At 42.5% G+C, this 15,428-nt stretch overlaps 2 protein-coding genes across 3 annotated transcripts in view; one reads left to right on the top strand and one right to left on the bottom strand.

The window, feature by feature from the left end:
• Positions 1-15,428, bottom strand: part of LOC138847136 (ankyrin repeat domain-containing protein 26-like) — a 271,305-nt gene that overhangs the window by 44,377 nt on the left and 211,500 nt on the right. The window contains exon 3 of the mRNA XM_070064933.1: positions 2,566-2,638. Coding sequence (XP_069921034.1) covers positions 2,566-2,638 — 73 coding nt within the window. The remainder of the gene's footprint in view (positions 1-2,565; positions 2,639-15,428) is intronic.
• Positions 1-15,428, top strand: part of LOC127486342 (transport and Golgi organization protein 1 homolog) — a 91,651-nt gene that overhangs the window by 59,008 nt on the left and 17,215 nt on the right. For both annotated transcript variants that reach the window (XM_070064928.1, XM_070064927.1), the window contains exon 2: positions 10,959-11,059. In XM_070064928.1, coding sequence (XP_069921029.1) covers positions 10,959-11,059 — 101 coding nt within the window. The remainder of the gene's footprint in view (positions 1-10,958; positions 11,060-15,428) is intronic.

Below are 15,428 nucleotides of genomic sequence, written 5' to 3'. Positions count from 1 at the left end.
CTATGAAATTCCACACCCATTTCCATGCCCAGGGTGAGCCCACAGTGACTACACTCCCCACCCACACGTTCACAGGAACCACAAAAAGGATCTGTTTGGCCTCAGTGTGAGCCCAGAACCCTCTGCAATGACCCACCCCAGGCCCTCAGTGAAATCTGAGCCTCAGAGGCTGGATACAGTGATTCCTAGAGAACCAGCTATCCCCCATGCCCTATCATGGCGTTACAGCACGCTCAGTCATAGCATGCAGGGCTCCACAGGCACAGGGAGCAGGCTGTCCTGTCTACAGCCTAGAGGTTTTCCCAGAGCCAGCTGCTTGTCAGTGCTCCACCTTGGTAGGTTGAGTCTGGGTGCACATGATAGAGTAAGGGGCAGAAAGCACCTCTCAAGCCTAAGTGGGCATCCTGCCCCCTGCCACCCAACAAGCCAGAATCAAAGTCAGTGGGGACTTCAGGTTTATCCCTCCAATAACATTCCCTAGTTGTGCATGCAAGCAAGCCACAACAGCCTCTGCTTGTCTTATTAAGATGGCGTTTCTTCCCTGCTAGTTGCCAGATGCCTTTATGGGGGGATCAGAAGAAAACCATGTGTTCTCCCTTCATGAGGTTAGGTGGACACCCTGACCCTGCTAGTGTTCCAGAACAAAATCAAAAGTTTGGTGTGCAAAGATCTCCCTTTGGTGATATCACCAGTCAAACAGGTTGCTGCAGATTCCTCTCATTTCGCTTCAAGAAGATAGTATCTCCTACAGTCCCTGGCTGTGGGAGTTGCTGGTGATGTTCCCACTCACTCCTGGGTGTTTGTACTGTCTACACTGCTCCATGGTGTCTCTCTTCTTTCTGTAGAATTTCCGCTGCAAACCTCTCTTCAGCTTCTCCTGGGAATGCAGTTACTCTGCTTTTCTTTATCTCTCTCAGGCAAAAATCAACACGTTTCTCCTTATTTAACAATCTTGGATCTCCCTTTTAATACCTTATTTCTAAGTGCTCTAGGAAATGTATAAATATTACCTAATTTCCAATAGCTCACAGTGATGAAGAAGCTTACATGAATATTTATAGTAACAAATACAAAAATTTCTAAAATTTTAATCTTTAGAATGTGATATAAGGACTTAAGGTTGATTTTTTTTTTAACAAAAAACAATCCAAAATATTTCTGGGGCTGGCGTCTGTGGTGCAGAGGGTTAATGCCTTGGCCTGAAGTGCTGGCATCCCAGATGGGCACTGGTTCTAGTCCCAGCTGCTCCTCTTCTGATCCAGCTCTCTGCTATGGCCTGGGAAAGCAGAAGGTGGCCTAAGTGTTTCGGCCCCTGCACCCATATGGGAGACCCGGAGGAATCTCCTGGCTTCAGATCGGTGCAGCTCTGGCTGTTGCAGCCATCTGGGGAGTAAACGATGGATGGAAGCCTCTCTATCTGTCTCTACCTCTCTAACTCTGTCTTTCCAAATAAATAAAATTAATCTTTTTTTTTTGACAGAGTGGACAGTGAGAAGAGAGACAGAGAGAAAGGTCTTCTTTTTCCATTGGTTCACCCTCTCAATGGCCGCTGCGGCCAGTGGGCTGCAGCTGGCACACTGCGCTGAACCGAAACCAAGAGCCAGGTGCTTCTCCTGGTCTCCCATGTGGGTGCAGGGCCCAAGGACTTGGGCCATCCTCCACTGCCTTCCCAGGCCACAGCAGAGAACTGGACTGGAAGAGGAGCAACCAGGATAGAATCCAGTGCCCCAACTGGGACTAGAACCCGGTGTGCCGGCGCTGCAGGTGGAGGATTAGCCTATTGAGCCATGGTGCCGGCCAATAAAATAAATTTTTTTAAAAAAAATCTGAAATTAAGTTTTTTCATATGCTGTTAAGAGTTTCTGCTTCTAGAACTTATTGTATTGGGAAAAACATGTGTTCTCTTATATGCAGAGTTTTAACTATGCTATTAATGCAATGACTTAGAAAAAAGAGTAGGATCCATTGTGATCCAAACTTGAAATTTCCATAATTTCTAATATTGCAATAGTCAAATTTCAGAACCAAGAATAGAAATGGGGAAAATTGTCTCCTAAAAATTACATGATGGCAAAATAAAAGAACTAAGAAAAGAAAAAAAAATTCCCTGACATACGCTAACACTTTCAGAACTGAAGCACACTAGGGAGATCCCATGATTACTATAACAGCTAATTTGGTTCATTCATGATTTCTTTAGGCATACCCTTTCTAAAAGGTTGATATGATTTGAAAGTCACAGTGTTTTACAAATGCACCCTTGACCAAATTTTATATTCCCTCTAGTGCAGTAAAGTGTTTCCTATTAATGTTCCCCTATATATTTCTCAGCCCATTCTTTTCACTCTTACCTTTTTAAAGTGTATACTAATTTTTGATATTTACCAAACTAAAAGCATTTTAAAATTACAACTAATCATATTTCTATAAAATTATTTTCTCTAACCAACTTTCCATTAAACATGTGAGACGATGATACATAGAGCACTGCTCAATTTTAAAAGTAAATAATATATAAAACTAAATTCTGACCAAGAAAATTTGATTCATAATAGAGCATTTTACCTTGGCATCAAAATCGTAATCTTTTTCTTCTGATTTAGACAATGGATCACCAAGATCAAGTTTGATGGCAAGTCTTTAGAGAAAAATACATAAAAGTGTGAGAGATCAGTTATCTGTATATTTGATTATCCTTCATATAATTAAATTTACTCTTTTAAAAAGATTTTTTTTTTAATTTATTTGAAAGTCAGAGTTGCAGAGAGAGAGAGGAGAGGAAGAGAAAGAGAGAGGTCTTCCATCCTCTGGCTCACTCCCCAGTTGGCTGCAATGGCTGGAACTGTGCCAATCCAAAGCCAGGAGCCAGGAGCTTCTTCCAGGTGTCCTACGTGGGAGCAGGGGCCCAAGCACTCAGGCCACCTTCTACTGCTTTCCCAGTCCATAGTAGAGAGCTGGACTGGAAGAGGAGCATCCGGGACTAGAACCTATATGGGTGCATTAACCTGTGCCCCAGCACAGGCCCCTCATTGCTTCAATTTTAATTCTCAACTTGCTGATACTGGACAGAAAAACAAAGTTTTGAAATATGCTAGAGTCCTGAGAGAATATGTGTACTATGTAATATGTGTTCAGGTCAAATTTGATAAATGGATTGCAGGAAGGTTAAATACAGTTGAAAAGTTCAACATCTTTTTAAAGAAAAACTCCACAAGGTAAAGAAATAATTTTTCTATAGTAATGACCATTTATATTTGCTGTTCTTTAATTTTCATAAGGACACATGATATAAAAGGGTTATTATCAATACATAAGCAATAAAGTTTATAGTATGAAAAATATATAATTAAAAGCATAAATAATAATAGAAACACAGATAAAAAGATTTCTTTTACTTTGGAAGAGGTTAAAAGTTAGTAAAAATAATCCATAAACATTTAATTGCAAGTAACTCATTTTATCTTGCAAGATTCATATTTTTACTCTTTCCAAGGATTCTTCTGTTATTAACCTTTTATTAGAATTTTTATGTGTTCACTGTAGAGATAACAAATAAAAAAGAAAATTTCACATATAAATCACCAGCCTGAAATATCTCCTTTTATCATATTTTGTACATTTTCTTAGCTAACATATGCATAAACTGATTTTTTTCTTACGTGGCATACCAGATATATCTGTGCATGCCCACATATATCTGTCTATGCCACCTTCAGTGGTCATACATGACTGCATCCTGTAGATGCATTATAGTTGGTAACATCCATTGGGAATTCTTCTTAGCAAGTTGCTATTTTAAGTAGTGCTGGATAAATAAATTGATTTATCTTTGGCTACTTTTGAAATATACTGTTGTATATTGAAGAGTATACTGTTGTATATTGAAGAGTAGAATGCATGCATTTTAAAATGTTGTACAATACATAACATGAAATTGTTTATTTTAAAAGACATAGGCAACATAACCTTTAAGCAACGCTGTACATTCTTCTCTTTATTCTCACAAATTGATAGAAAACAGTATTTTAATTCCCATTTTAACTTAAAGTTTTTGTCTTGAGGCCTGACATTGTGGTGCAACGAATTAAGCTGCCACTTGGAATTCCAGCATCCTGTATCAGAGTTCTGGTTTGGGTCCCACCTGCTGAACTTCTGATAGAGTTTCTTGCTAATGTGCTTGGGAAGGAAGTGGAAGGTGGCTTAAGTATTTGGGCCCCTGAAACTCATGTAGGAGACCAGGATGGGGTTCCTGGATCCTGGCTTCACCCTGGCCAGACTTGGTTGTTGTGACTATTTGATAAGTTAACAGTAGATAAGACTTCTTCCCTCTCTCCCTCCCTCCCCCCCTCCATCCCTCCATCCCTCCATCCCTCCATCCCTGTCTCTCCTTACCTCTCTCTCTCCCTCTCTACCTCCTTCCCTTTTTCTCTCCACCAACTCTTTCCATCTCTGTAACTCTGTCTTTCAAATAAATTATTTTTAGAAAGCTTTTATTTAATAAATATAAATTTATTTTTTTGTTTTGTTTTGTTTTTTTATTTGACATAGAGTTATATAGATAGTGAGAGAGAGAGAGCTAGACAGAGAGAAAGGTCTTCCTTCCATTGGTTCACCCCCCAAATGGCCACTATGGCCAGCGCTGCGCTGATCTGAAGCCAGGAGCCAGGTGCTTCTTCCTGGTGTCCCATGCAGGTGCAGGGGCCCAAGCACTTGGGCCATCCCCCACTGCCCTTCCAGGCCACAGCAGAGAGCTGGACTGGAAGAGGAGCAACTGGGACTAGAACCCAGCACCCATGTGGGATGCTGGCACCACAGGTGGAGGATTAACCAAGGGAGCCCTGGTGCCGGCCCCAATAAATATAAATTTCATAAGTACAACTTTTGGATTATAGCTGTTTTTCCCCCCATAACCACCCTCCCACCCCCAAACTGTCCCACCTCCTACTCCCTCTCTCATCCCATTCTTCATTAAGATTCATTTTAAATTATCTTTACACACAGAAGATCAACTCTATACTAAGTAATGATTTCAGCTGTTTGCACCCACAAAGACACACAAAGTATAAAGTACTGTTTGAACACTAGTTTTACTGTTAATTCTCATAGTACAACTCATTAAGGACAGAGGTCCTACATGGGGAGCAAAGTGCACAGTGAATCCTGTTGTTGATTTAACAATTTACACTCTTATTCATGACCTCAGTGATCCCCTGAGGCTCCTGTTATGAGCTGCCAAGGCTATGGAAGTCTATTGAGTCCACAAACTCCATCAGTATTTAGACAGGGCCACAAGCAAATTGGAAGCACTCTCTTCCCTTCAGAGAAAAGTACATCCTGCTTTGATGACCTCTTATTAGGTAGATTAGAATGCCTTAAGGGCTGGTTCTGAGGCCAGAGTGCTGTTTAGGGCATTTGTCATTCTATGAGTCTGCTCTGTATCCCGCTTCCCATGTTGGATCATTTTCTCTTTTTAATTCTATCTATTATTATTAGCAGAAACTTGATCTTATTTATAAGATCCCTTTGACACTTAGTCCTATCTATATGATCAATTACACACTTAATATGACCACTTTAATGTGTAAGATGCCATTAGTACCTGCCAACATAATGGAATTTGGAGTCCCATGACAAATTCTTAGCTTTACTCTTAGGTGTAAGTCCTTGGGAATGTGTGCTGAACTGTACATCTCCTCCCTCTCTTATTCACACTCATTTTTTTTAAACAGGGATCAATTTTCAATTGGATTTAAACAACTAAGAATAATTTTGTGTTAAGTAAAAAGTTCAACCAATGGTATTAAGTAGAAAAAGAAAATACTAAAAAGAATAAAATAGTGAGCTGTTCCTAGACAGAACAAGGGCTGGTCAAGTTATTGCTTCTCATAGTGTCAGTTTCACTTCTACAGGTTTCCTTTTAGGTGCTCAGTTAGTTGTCACAGATCATGGAGAATATATGATATTTGAATATAGCCCTACCATACGACCTAGCCATCTCACTCTTCGGAATTTACCCAAGGGAAATTAAATCAGCAAATAAAAGAGCTATCTGCACCTCCATATTTATTGCAGCTCAATTCACAGTAGCTAAATGCCTGTCAATGGAAGACTAGATAAAAAAATTATGGGATATGTAAACTAAGGAATACTACACAGTGGTAAAAAATGAAATCTGGTCATTTTCAACAAAACGGAGGAATCTAGAAAACACCATACTGAGTGAAATAAGCCAGTCCCAAAGGGACAATTAGCAAATAAATAAATTATTAAAAATTCTTTCTCTTACCGAGGACAATAAATCCTTTTTTCTATGCCATTGGTTGCTAATTGGCAAAAAAGGTACTTTGTTTATTTCAAAGAATTCTCTGTAAAGTGGATTTTTCATCTGAAATATATATTTTGTAAGTGTTTTGGAAAATAGTTGTCATTTATTTTGGTATTTCTGTTATACAAGTCATTTTAATTTTAAAATTTATTTTTTATTTTCTTTTTGTTTAAAAAGAAGAGAGCTAGCAAGTGAATGAGGCAGAAAGAACTTTCCATTTTCTGGTTGATTCCTCAAGTGCCCGCAACAGCCAGGTCTGGGGCAGGCAGGAACCCAGAAATCTGAGTCTCCCATTTGGGTTCCAGGGACCCAACTACTTGCACCTTCACTTCCATCATCCCCAGGCTTACATCCCCAGAACACTGGAGTTGGAAGCAGAGCTGAGACTTCACCTCAGGCATCCATGGAATGCAGGTGTCTCAGGTGGCATCTGAACCCCTGTGCCAAATACCAGGGGGATTTAGTTTTTATTTTACTCAGTGAACCTTCAGAATGCTTGCTTTTGAGGAAACGCTTAGTAAGGCTTTTGACCACACAAAGCCAATGATAGGCACTGTGTTTTCCCTTAGCATTTTTCTCGTTTTGTGTATTTAAAATTGGTAATATTTAGTACATCAAGAATGTAGTTTTGTGACATAAAATCCTAGCCAGTTTTCCCAAATCAACAGGCATCATTTGTAAATAATCCACCTTTGCCTAGTAATATGAAATGTAACCACTATCATTATAAATTCTTATGTATATTTGGATTTTTAGTCACTTGTCTTCATTTATTGGTCTGTTCAGTGGTCAGTAAAATATGGAAATTCGCACATTTTTATAACCTCAAAGCCATTCTTTATATATTACAAATCAGTGTCATCAAAACAATAAGAGCATGTATAACCCAAAAAGTTTAAACCCCTCCTCTTTTATTTGGTTATATAAAATAGAAAAACAGATAAGAAGCTCACATTTTGAGAAAAAAATGAGTCTTCCTGTTCAGGAACATGAAACGATCTTCTGCACAGATATAAAAGGGATACTGGAGGCCGGTGCCGCGGCTCACTAGGCTAATCCTCTGCCTAACAGTGCCGGCACACCAGGTTCTAGTCCCGGTCGGGGTGCTGGATTCTGTCCCGGTTGCTCCTCTTCCAGGCCAGCTCTCTGCTGTGGCCCGGTAAGGCAGTAGATGGAGGATGGCCCAAGTGCTTGGGCCCTGCACCCCATGGGAGACCAGGAGAAGCACCTGGCTCCTGGCTCCTGCCATCGGATCAGCGCGGTGCGCCGGCCGCGGTGGCCATTGGAGGGTGAACCAACGGCAAAGGAAGACCTTTCTCTCTGTGTCTCTCACTGTCCACTCTGCCTGTCCAAAAAAAGGGGGGGGGATACTGAATTCCACTCAAACAATTTCAGCCCAGAAACTGATATATTATGGAAATTGTTTTTCTCATTTCCACTTTTCTATAATGCATACAGCAGTGCGTGTGTGTGTGTAACGTGTACACTAAGCTTTGTCGAGTTTGGTTGATGATGTCACTTTAAGTGGCCAATACAGCAGTCTGTGAGGAGAACTGTGAGTAGAGGAGAAGCAGCTGAAGTTTCGGCTCTGTTGCAGCTTCTCAGAAGCCGGCCGAGGCGCTCGGGTTCCCTGTCCCAGGCGCTGCGGTGTCAGCACAGGTGGCGACCCTGCATCGCGGTGACAGGAGGGCCCCGGGAGGTGCGGGCTTCTCCCGTCACTGCCAGCTCGCCGTCCCCTTACCTCTTCTGGTCCCTGTCATTTTCTCCCAGCCAAATCTTCTCGCGGACCCTGTGGCGCGGATGATAGGCCAGCCGCGATTGATTCCCGGAATCCTCAGAGGTGTCAACGGAGAAGCCCAAGAGCCGCCGGCTCCTCCTACCCGCCAAGGTGAAAATCCTCTTCATCGTCCCTGCCGGCGGCTCTGGAGCCCTGGCTCTGGGCGGATAACAGTGGCCAAACAGCCAGGGAATGCGTGTGTGGAGAGGGTGGGGGCGGGGGCGTGCGGCGGAGGTGGGGGGGCGGCCGGTTCGCTGCGCATGTGCAAGCTCCAGGGGTTCCCAAACAGCGATTATTTTGCCTGTAAAATTGACGATACGTGCCTGAGTGTTAGGGACGTTTTGCAAAAGAAAGACTCATCGCTGTGCACAAGCCATCTCTGCACTCACCTGGGACTCCAGTGGTGGAAACTTCACCACGATGAAGGCCTCATTTTCAGGAAGACGCTCCTTGCCCCTGGTTTATGACCCCTTCTACATCCTTCTGGGTCCCAGCCAGTATCCCTTGAAATTTAGGGGGTCCACAACAAAAGGCTGTTTTCATGAGTTCCTGCATGGTGGCGGTATATGTCATTATGTGAAAGTCTGTGAGAACTCAATGCGCATCTTGCAGAAAACACACAACCCCACTTATGCACACCTCGTGTTGTTTGCTCTTTGGCTCAGGGTTACCTTTAAGGTTTTCTGACTTTCACTTCTTGCGATTTTCCCTAAGTGAATCTTTAGTCCATGACGACTTTTGGAGCATAGTGTAATATTTAAGAGCTTCTTTTGAAAACAGCTTTTCAGAGACTCTCTGTACCCAACAGTTCATCTTTTGGCATTAGGTTAAAGGTCACTTTATTTTATCCGAAGTCCCTAAGTTCTGTTTTTGAGTGTTACTGTCTGCTTCCTGAAACAGAACCACTACCTTTTATCAATAAAATGTACAGCATTTTGATGTCCGTTACAGTATCAAGTTTCTGCCTCCTTACTCCTCTTTTTAGTGTTCTTTTGGTAGTGTTTACATTATTTAAGATGAATTGTTAATTACTTTGCCAAATCGGAGGATTCTTTAGTGGGATTAGATTTTAATTGAGTTAGGAAAATAATTTTAACAGAATCAATCTTTTGTTAACAGTCCTACTGGATAAATATTGTCTTTGTTTAATTCTTAATTTTGAACTTTATTTATTTGAGAAAGAGAGCGCCCCCAGCTCCTCCACTGGTTCTTACTCCAAATGCCCTCAATGGCTAGGATTGGGCCACACTGAAGCCAGGAGCTAGGAACTCAATCACGGTCTCCCATTTGGGTTACAGGGACCCAAATACTTGTGCCATCACCTGTGACATACCAGGATGCACGTTAGTAGGAAGCTGGAATTGAGAGGAGCTGGGGAAGGGGCAGTGTTGTGACGTGGTGTTAAAGCTGCCGCCTGTGATGCAGCATCCTATATGGGCCATGGTTTGTGTCCTGGCGACTCCACTTACCATCCAGCTGCCTGAGAATGGTCTGGAATAAGCAGAGGAAGCAGGCTCAAGTGTTGGGACCCCTGCTGCTGACGTGGGGCCCAGACATTGCTAGTTTCTGGCTTCATTGTCTCTCTCAACTCTGGCTTTCAAAATAAATAGTTAAAAAAAAAGCAGAGAGGAGCTGTAACGCAAAACCTGATACTCTGAAATGGAATGTGGGTGTTCCAACTGGTGTCTTAACTGGCAGGCCACAGGTCTACCACTGTACTACACATTTTACATGAATTATTGTGAATTACCATCTCAAACAGTTTTTGCAACAAAACAAACTTTTACCTCAATTTTCTATCAACTTTTTGAAATACCCACATTTGTGTATATGTGATTTCAATAACTTGAGTAAGAAACATGTGAGTACAACTTCCAAACAAGGTTTTAAAGTATTTAACTGCCTAACAGCAGTTTCTTTCTTGGTCCTTCCTGATTTTCCCGTTATCTCCAGCTGAGCAGAGTTGGAATCCTGAAAGCCTCCAGCCCTGGGTATGCTGCATTGCTGTTGATGACAGGCCACAGAGACATACCAGTTTAGATGCTCTACCCTGATCATGCCCATAGCACATATAAGCTAAAAGTTTGTTGCAATTCCCAATAGTCTTCCAACATTAGCATGAAATCTATGAAGAATAAATGAAGATTAATACCAGTATTTCTGTTCTCACTTCTGATTTTTTAAGATTTATTTTATTTATTTGAATGAGTGAGTTACAGATGAAATGATTTATGAGAAAAGGTGCATTGCTAATCCACTTGAATTGACACCCAGTCAGCAAAGTTTCCTGGCCTCATCCCTAAAACATCAACTGAGGTTTCCATTATCCATGGAGAAATACCCATGATTTCACTTTCAATATTAAACCATGGCCATCATTTATAACTTTACTATTCACATTGAAGTGAGGATTAAATTTTGTTTTATATTGTTCAGATGACTGCTGAGGTGTCTGAACACCTGCACTGACATGTTTCCTATTTCATAGGCCATATTGCCATATGTTTTTCATGCTACTTCTGGGATCCCCCTTAACTTGTGTTTCTCTGCCTATCTTTGCACATGTTTTTACTGTGTCTTTTGAATGGTGGAAGACTATCATTGACCTTTAATAAACGGTAACCTCTCTATTATGGATTGGATATGACTTGCTCCCCCAGCTCATTTAAACTCCAGAGTCTTATGTTGACAATTGATCAATTTAAAGTAGATACTTGTTCTAATTATGGCTTTTGTTAGGTGAATCTGCTGGAGGAGACTTTAGGTCTTGCAGGCTTGCCCTCAGAGAGTGGTTCTCATGCGAAGATTGGTTGTTTAACCTTGGCATGCTTGCTGTGTCTCTCGCTGTGTTTCCAGGCTCACCATGGGATCATCCCTCCACACAGGCTTCACCATCGCCAGCCTCACCAGAGCTAGTCTATGTGGCTGTCCGATATTCAACTAAGGATCTCCGAGCTGTAAGCAAAAATAAGCATTTTCTTTCCTGAGTAGCTCCTCTCTTGTATGTTAAAGTAATGAAAAGCTGACTAACATTCCATACCAATCACAGGAGAAAGCACAGCCCTCCTGTATGAGGTGTTCAGCAGCAAGGTAGGTGCCATGCATACCAGAGCTGGCAATTTTTTCTTTCCATTTACTAGTCCTCTGCACCTCAAGGCAGGCAGCCCACATCATACACCCAGAAACCCAAAGTGATGTCAGTGGGGCAAGTCAGTCACTAACTGTGTCAGCTCTGAATTTTGCAAGGTTTTGGAATGCCTAGATCATGATACTACTACTACTATGTGTTCAGGTCATATTTGATAAATGGATTGCAAGAATGATTTAATACAGTTGGAAAGTTCAACATCTTTAAAGAAAAACTCCACAAGCTAAAGAAATAATTTTTCTATAGTAATGACTATTACTATTTGCTGTTTTTTAATTTTCATAAGGACAGATAATATAAAATGTTTATTAATACATAGGCAATAAAGTTCTACACTTCCTCCTCCTATCCACCCCCCCAACTTACACCCAGGAGCTCCATTCTCGCCTTTGTACTCTTATGCCCATCACTGGTGCCTCTGTTGTGATCACCAGCTCTGTACTGCGTGCTTTGTGTTGCTCCCCTGTTGTAAGGTTCTCATTCCTCAAAGTCAGGGACAGATCTTACCCCTTCCAGAGCCAGGCACATTACCCCTCTCCCATGTCACATTTGCATTTTTGCTTTTGTAGGCCATCTCTTTCCTCATCTAAATGGACACCTGCTGTCACCTGCTGTTGGGGTGGTGATGTAGCCCACTGTATGTCATCAGAATATCAATCCAAGTTACAGGGCCCCAGACAACCTCACCCTTGTATTGTAAATCCCTGCAGTACCATCTGGGACATTTTTGTAATGATTTACAATGAGAGAAAAGATCGATATAGTTTACAAGTCAGTTCCCTCAGTGAAGATCATCATACTAGACATTGGAGGTGGAGGTGCTGGATGAGGCCTAAGAGCCCACGAGAGTGTAGGGGGTGACTGGTGCCCATGAATGGTACTGAGGGGATACCCATGGGGCTCAGGCACATAGGTGAATCCTAGGAAAGAAGAGGATAGTCCTACATCCATATTGAAGGGCAGAGCACAAGTTCACGTGTACAAATATATCAGTCTGATGGATGCAAGCAACACCAATGAATGCTGAACCAGAGTAGAGGAAGGGATAGGCGCTTCTCCACCTGATATCAAATAAGGAGCATCAGAGTCACAAAACTCTCCTATTTCACTGGGTCCTGGCAGCCTGAGGAATGAAGGGAAGTCACAGGGATAAATGGATGTGGCATCACATCTGCATGTGTGCAGGCAAAGAACAAAGAAGGCAGGGACTATCGCAGAACATAAGCAGAGCCTTTACTGGTTTGCCGAGTTAAAGAAACATTCCATAGACAACGTCTATGTCCAGGGCCACCCCAGCCTCCCATCCTTAGTTATGTTCTCCAGGGCTGTGGATATCATTGATCACCCACGTGGAAATCTGATGAATTTTCTCTCTTAAAATGCACAGTCCCCTTGGAGATATCTGAAAGGTCAATCATGACAGATTGGTTTTCCACCACCACCCACTGTAATTCAAATTTAAAGCCCAAGCTATTGTATGACATAGAAAAGTGACATATCCACCTTCGTTTGAGTTTCTATAAAGTTAGAAAGTTAGAGTTAAGATGATTTGCTGCTAAGGCCTTATACTTTTTACTAATGTTTTATTTACTCTTTAAATCCATTCATGAGAGAGACTTATGAAACCTCTCACCATGCTTGTATGTTAGGTTCTACCTGAAGTACTGTGATCAGTTATTTAGTATATTTTGCCCCCATCAGTGACTGTGGGAAACACGAGGAGTTCCAACAGAAAGGATCTACCCAGAAGGGGGCCACTGAGGAGCTACAGGAAGAACCAGAGTCAGAAGTAGAAAGAAGTTTGCAGAGGTTCTGTTCTTGGTTTGTTTCCTTGTGCTGGCTCAGCCGGGCAGGGTTGTTCTACACATCAGGTGGGGTTACATGGCAGGGAATTGGTCAGGAGAGTGTGAACATCCCAGGTGGGAGAGGTGACCACCAAAGAGGCGAACAGAGACCCAGAGTCCTGGTTTGTGCCATCCCTACTTGCTCCTGAGACTCCCATCCTTATGTGTGCCCAACTGGTCTGTGGATCATCTCCCACTGACCTCTGAACCCTGCTCCCAAACCCTACTTTGACCCTGACACTCTTCACCCTGCTCTCCTCTTCCTGCCACACTGCTCCTCATCCCCAACCTAATTGTGACCTATTACTGCCACACCCCATCCCCCACCTAATGGATAGCCAATCACTGCCCTGCCCTGTTGGCAAGCCAATTGTGAGCTCAGTCCTTGCCCCGCCCTAAGTCACACCCTTCTCCTCTACCCCCCACCCTAGTCTCTCACTCCTGGTAACTCAGTGCACTGAGAGGACCCAGGCATGAAGGTATGGAGGTGGGTCTTCTGGCTCCCTGTGCTGGGGTTGCCCAGTCACACAGCACAGAATGTGAGTAAACACCAGATTCACTTTGGTCTCTTTCCTTCTATTGGCTGTGTCCCACTGTGGTTTAGATAACACCATTTCACTGGCTCTTGCACAGCCATCCAGTCCTTTCCAAAGATGAAGTTAGATGAAAGTTAGACATCACAGGTGTCGTGGCCAGGCTGACAAACCTCTGCCACACCTGTGGCATCAACTTCTGCTTGATCAACAGCAGGAAAGCCTGACAGGGTGGAATCCTGGAAACAGTAACCTCATAGTATCAAAAGAGGATGTGTGGATATGCTAGAAGCCACTGGATTACATGTTGTAGTGGTGAAAATAACACAGGAAAACTGATTTCTTAGGAGTCATGATTGTTAGCCTGGTTCCTGCAGGATCTGTGGGAGATCCTCAGCTGCTGCTCCTTTGGTACCATCACACATGTAGCAGTGTCACTGAGATAAGACTCATGTGTGTTGACACCAGGCAGCCTTGAAACAGTGGTACTGAGTGGGTGGTATTAGTACTAGATTGTTGCACGTGAACTGTCACTTCTGCTGTGGATTATCTGCTTTGTTGACTTTTGTTAACTTTTGAATTGTTCCTTTCCTCAGCTCTTGGAGGCTGTCCCTAGGGACTCTATTTGAAGGGAGCCCAGAGACAGACACGAGATGTGAAAATAAGTATCTGCATCCTGCTTTTATGAGCTCATAAAAAATCCAAATCATTCAAAAGAGAAGGGGAATAGGAAGAAATTAGAAATTGAAGGATGCATAGAAATGGAAAACTCTCAAACGATTCTCATTTTTCATTTATCATTTAAAGTTGACGAATTTGCTTACCCTAGTTCTAAACCTCTTAATTATTAAGAGAAGAGATTTTCTGTTTTTCCTAGGTACAGTTCCAAGAAGACAATCACACTTCCTCACTGCCCTGCTCCTCCCCCAATCCCCTTCCAACTCTCCCCTCTCATCAGTTTTTGCAAAGCCATCATTTTAATCCAAACTATATTCAAAAACTTAATTCACCACTAATATTCACAAGTAAAAATTAGGAAGACTGCAGTTCAACAGGAGTATAAACAGGAGCTACATATGACAATAATAGTCCAAAATGGGCATTTCATTCCTATAGATTTTTTGGTATTCTATATTAACTGCCATATATCTTAGAAAACATATAATATTTGTCTTTATTGAGATTGGCTTATGTCACTAAGCACAATGGTTTCCAATTGGATCCATTTTGTTGCAAAAGACAGGACTCCATTCTTTTTTTTTCTTTTTTGACAGTCAGAGTGAACAGTGAGAGAGACAGGGAGAAAGGTCTTCCTTTTTGCCGTTGGTTCACCCTCCAATGGCATATATACACATATATATATATATATATACACACATATATACATAGATATTTTGACAGGCAGAGTGTACAGTGAGAGAGAGAGGGAGAGAAAGGTCTTCCTTTGCCATTGGTTCACCCTCCAATGGCCGCCACGGCCGGCGCGCTGCGGCTGGTGCACCGCACTGATCCGATGGCAGGAGCCAGGTACTTATCCTGGTCTCCCATGGGTGCAGGGCCCAAGCACTTGGGCCATCCTCCACTGCACTCCCTGGCCACAGCAGAGAGCTGGCCTGGAGGAGGGGCAACCGGGACAGAATCTGGCGCCCCGACCGGGACTAGAACCCGGTGTGCCAGCGCCGCAAGGCGGAGGATTAGCCTAGTGAGCCACGGTGCCGGCGACATATAAATTATTATAATGTTAATGTTTATATCAATTTAGATTAAAACATATTACATTTCTTCTAGAATTTCATATAAA

This window comes from Oryctolagus cuniculus, chromosome 19 (assembly GCF_964237555.1).
Source record: "Oryctolagus cuniculus chromosome 19, mOryCun1.1, whole genome shotgun sequence".
Classification (NCBI taxonomy): domain Eukaryota; kingdom Metazoa; phylum Chordata; class Mammalia; order Lagomorpha; family Leporidae; genus Oryctolagus; species Oryctolagus cuniculus.
The sequence above is the reverse complement of the archived record's forward strand: the minus strand, read 5'-3'. Positions and strand labels throughout refer to the sequence as shown.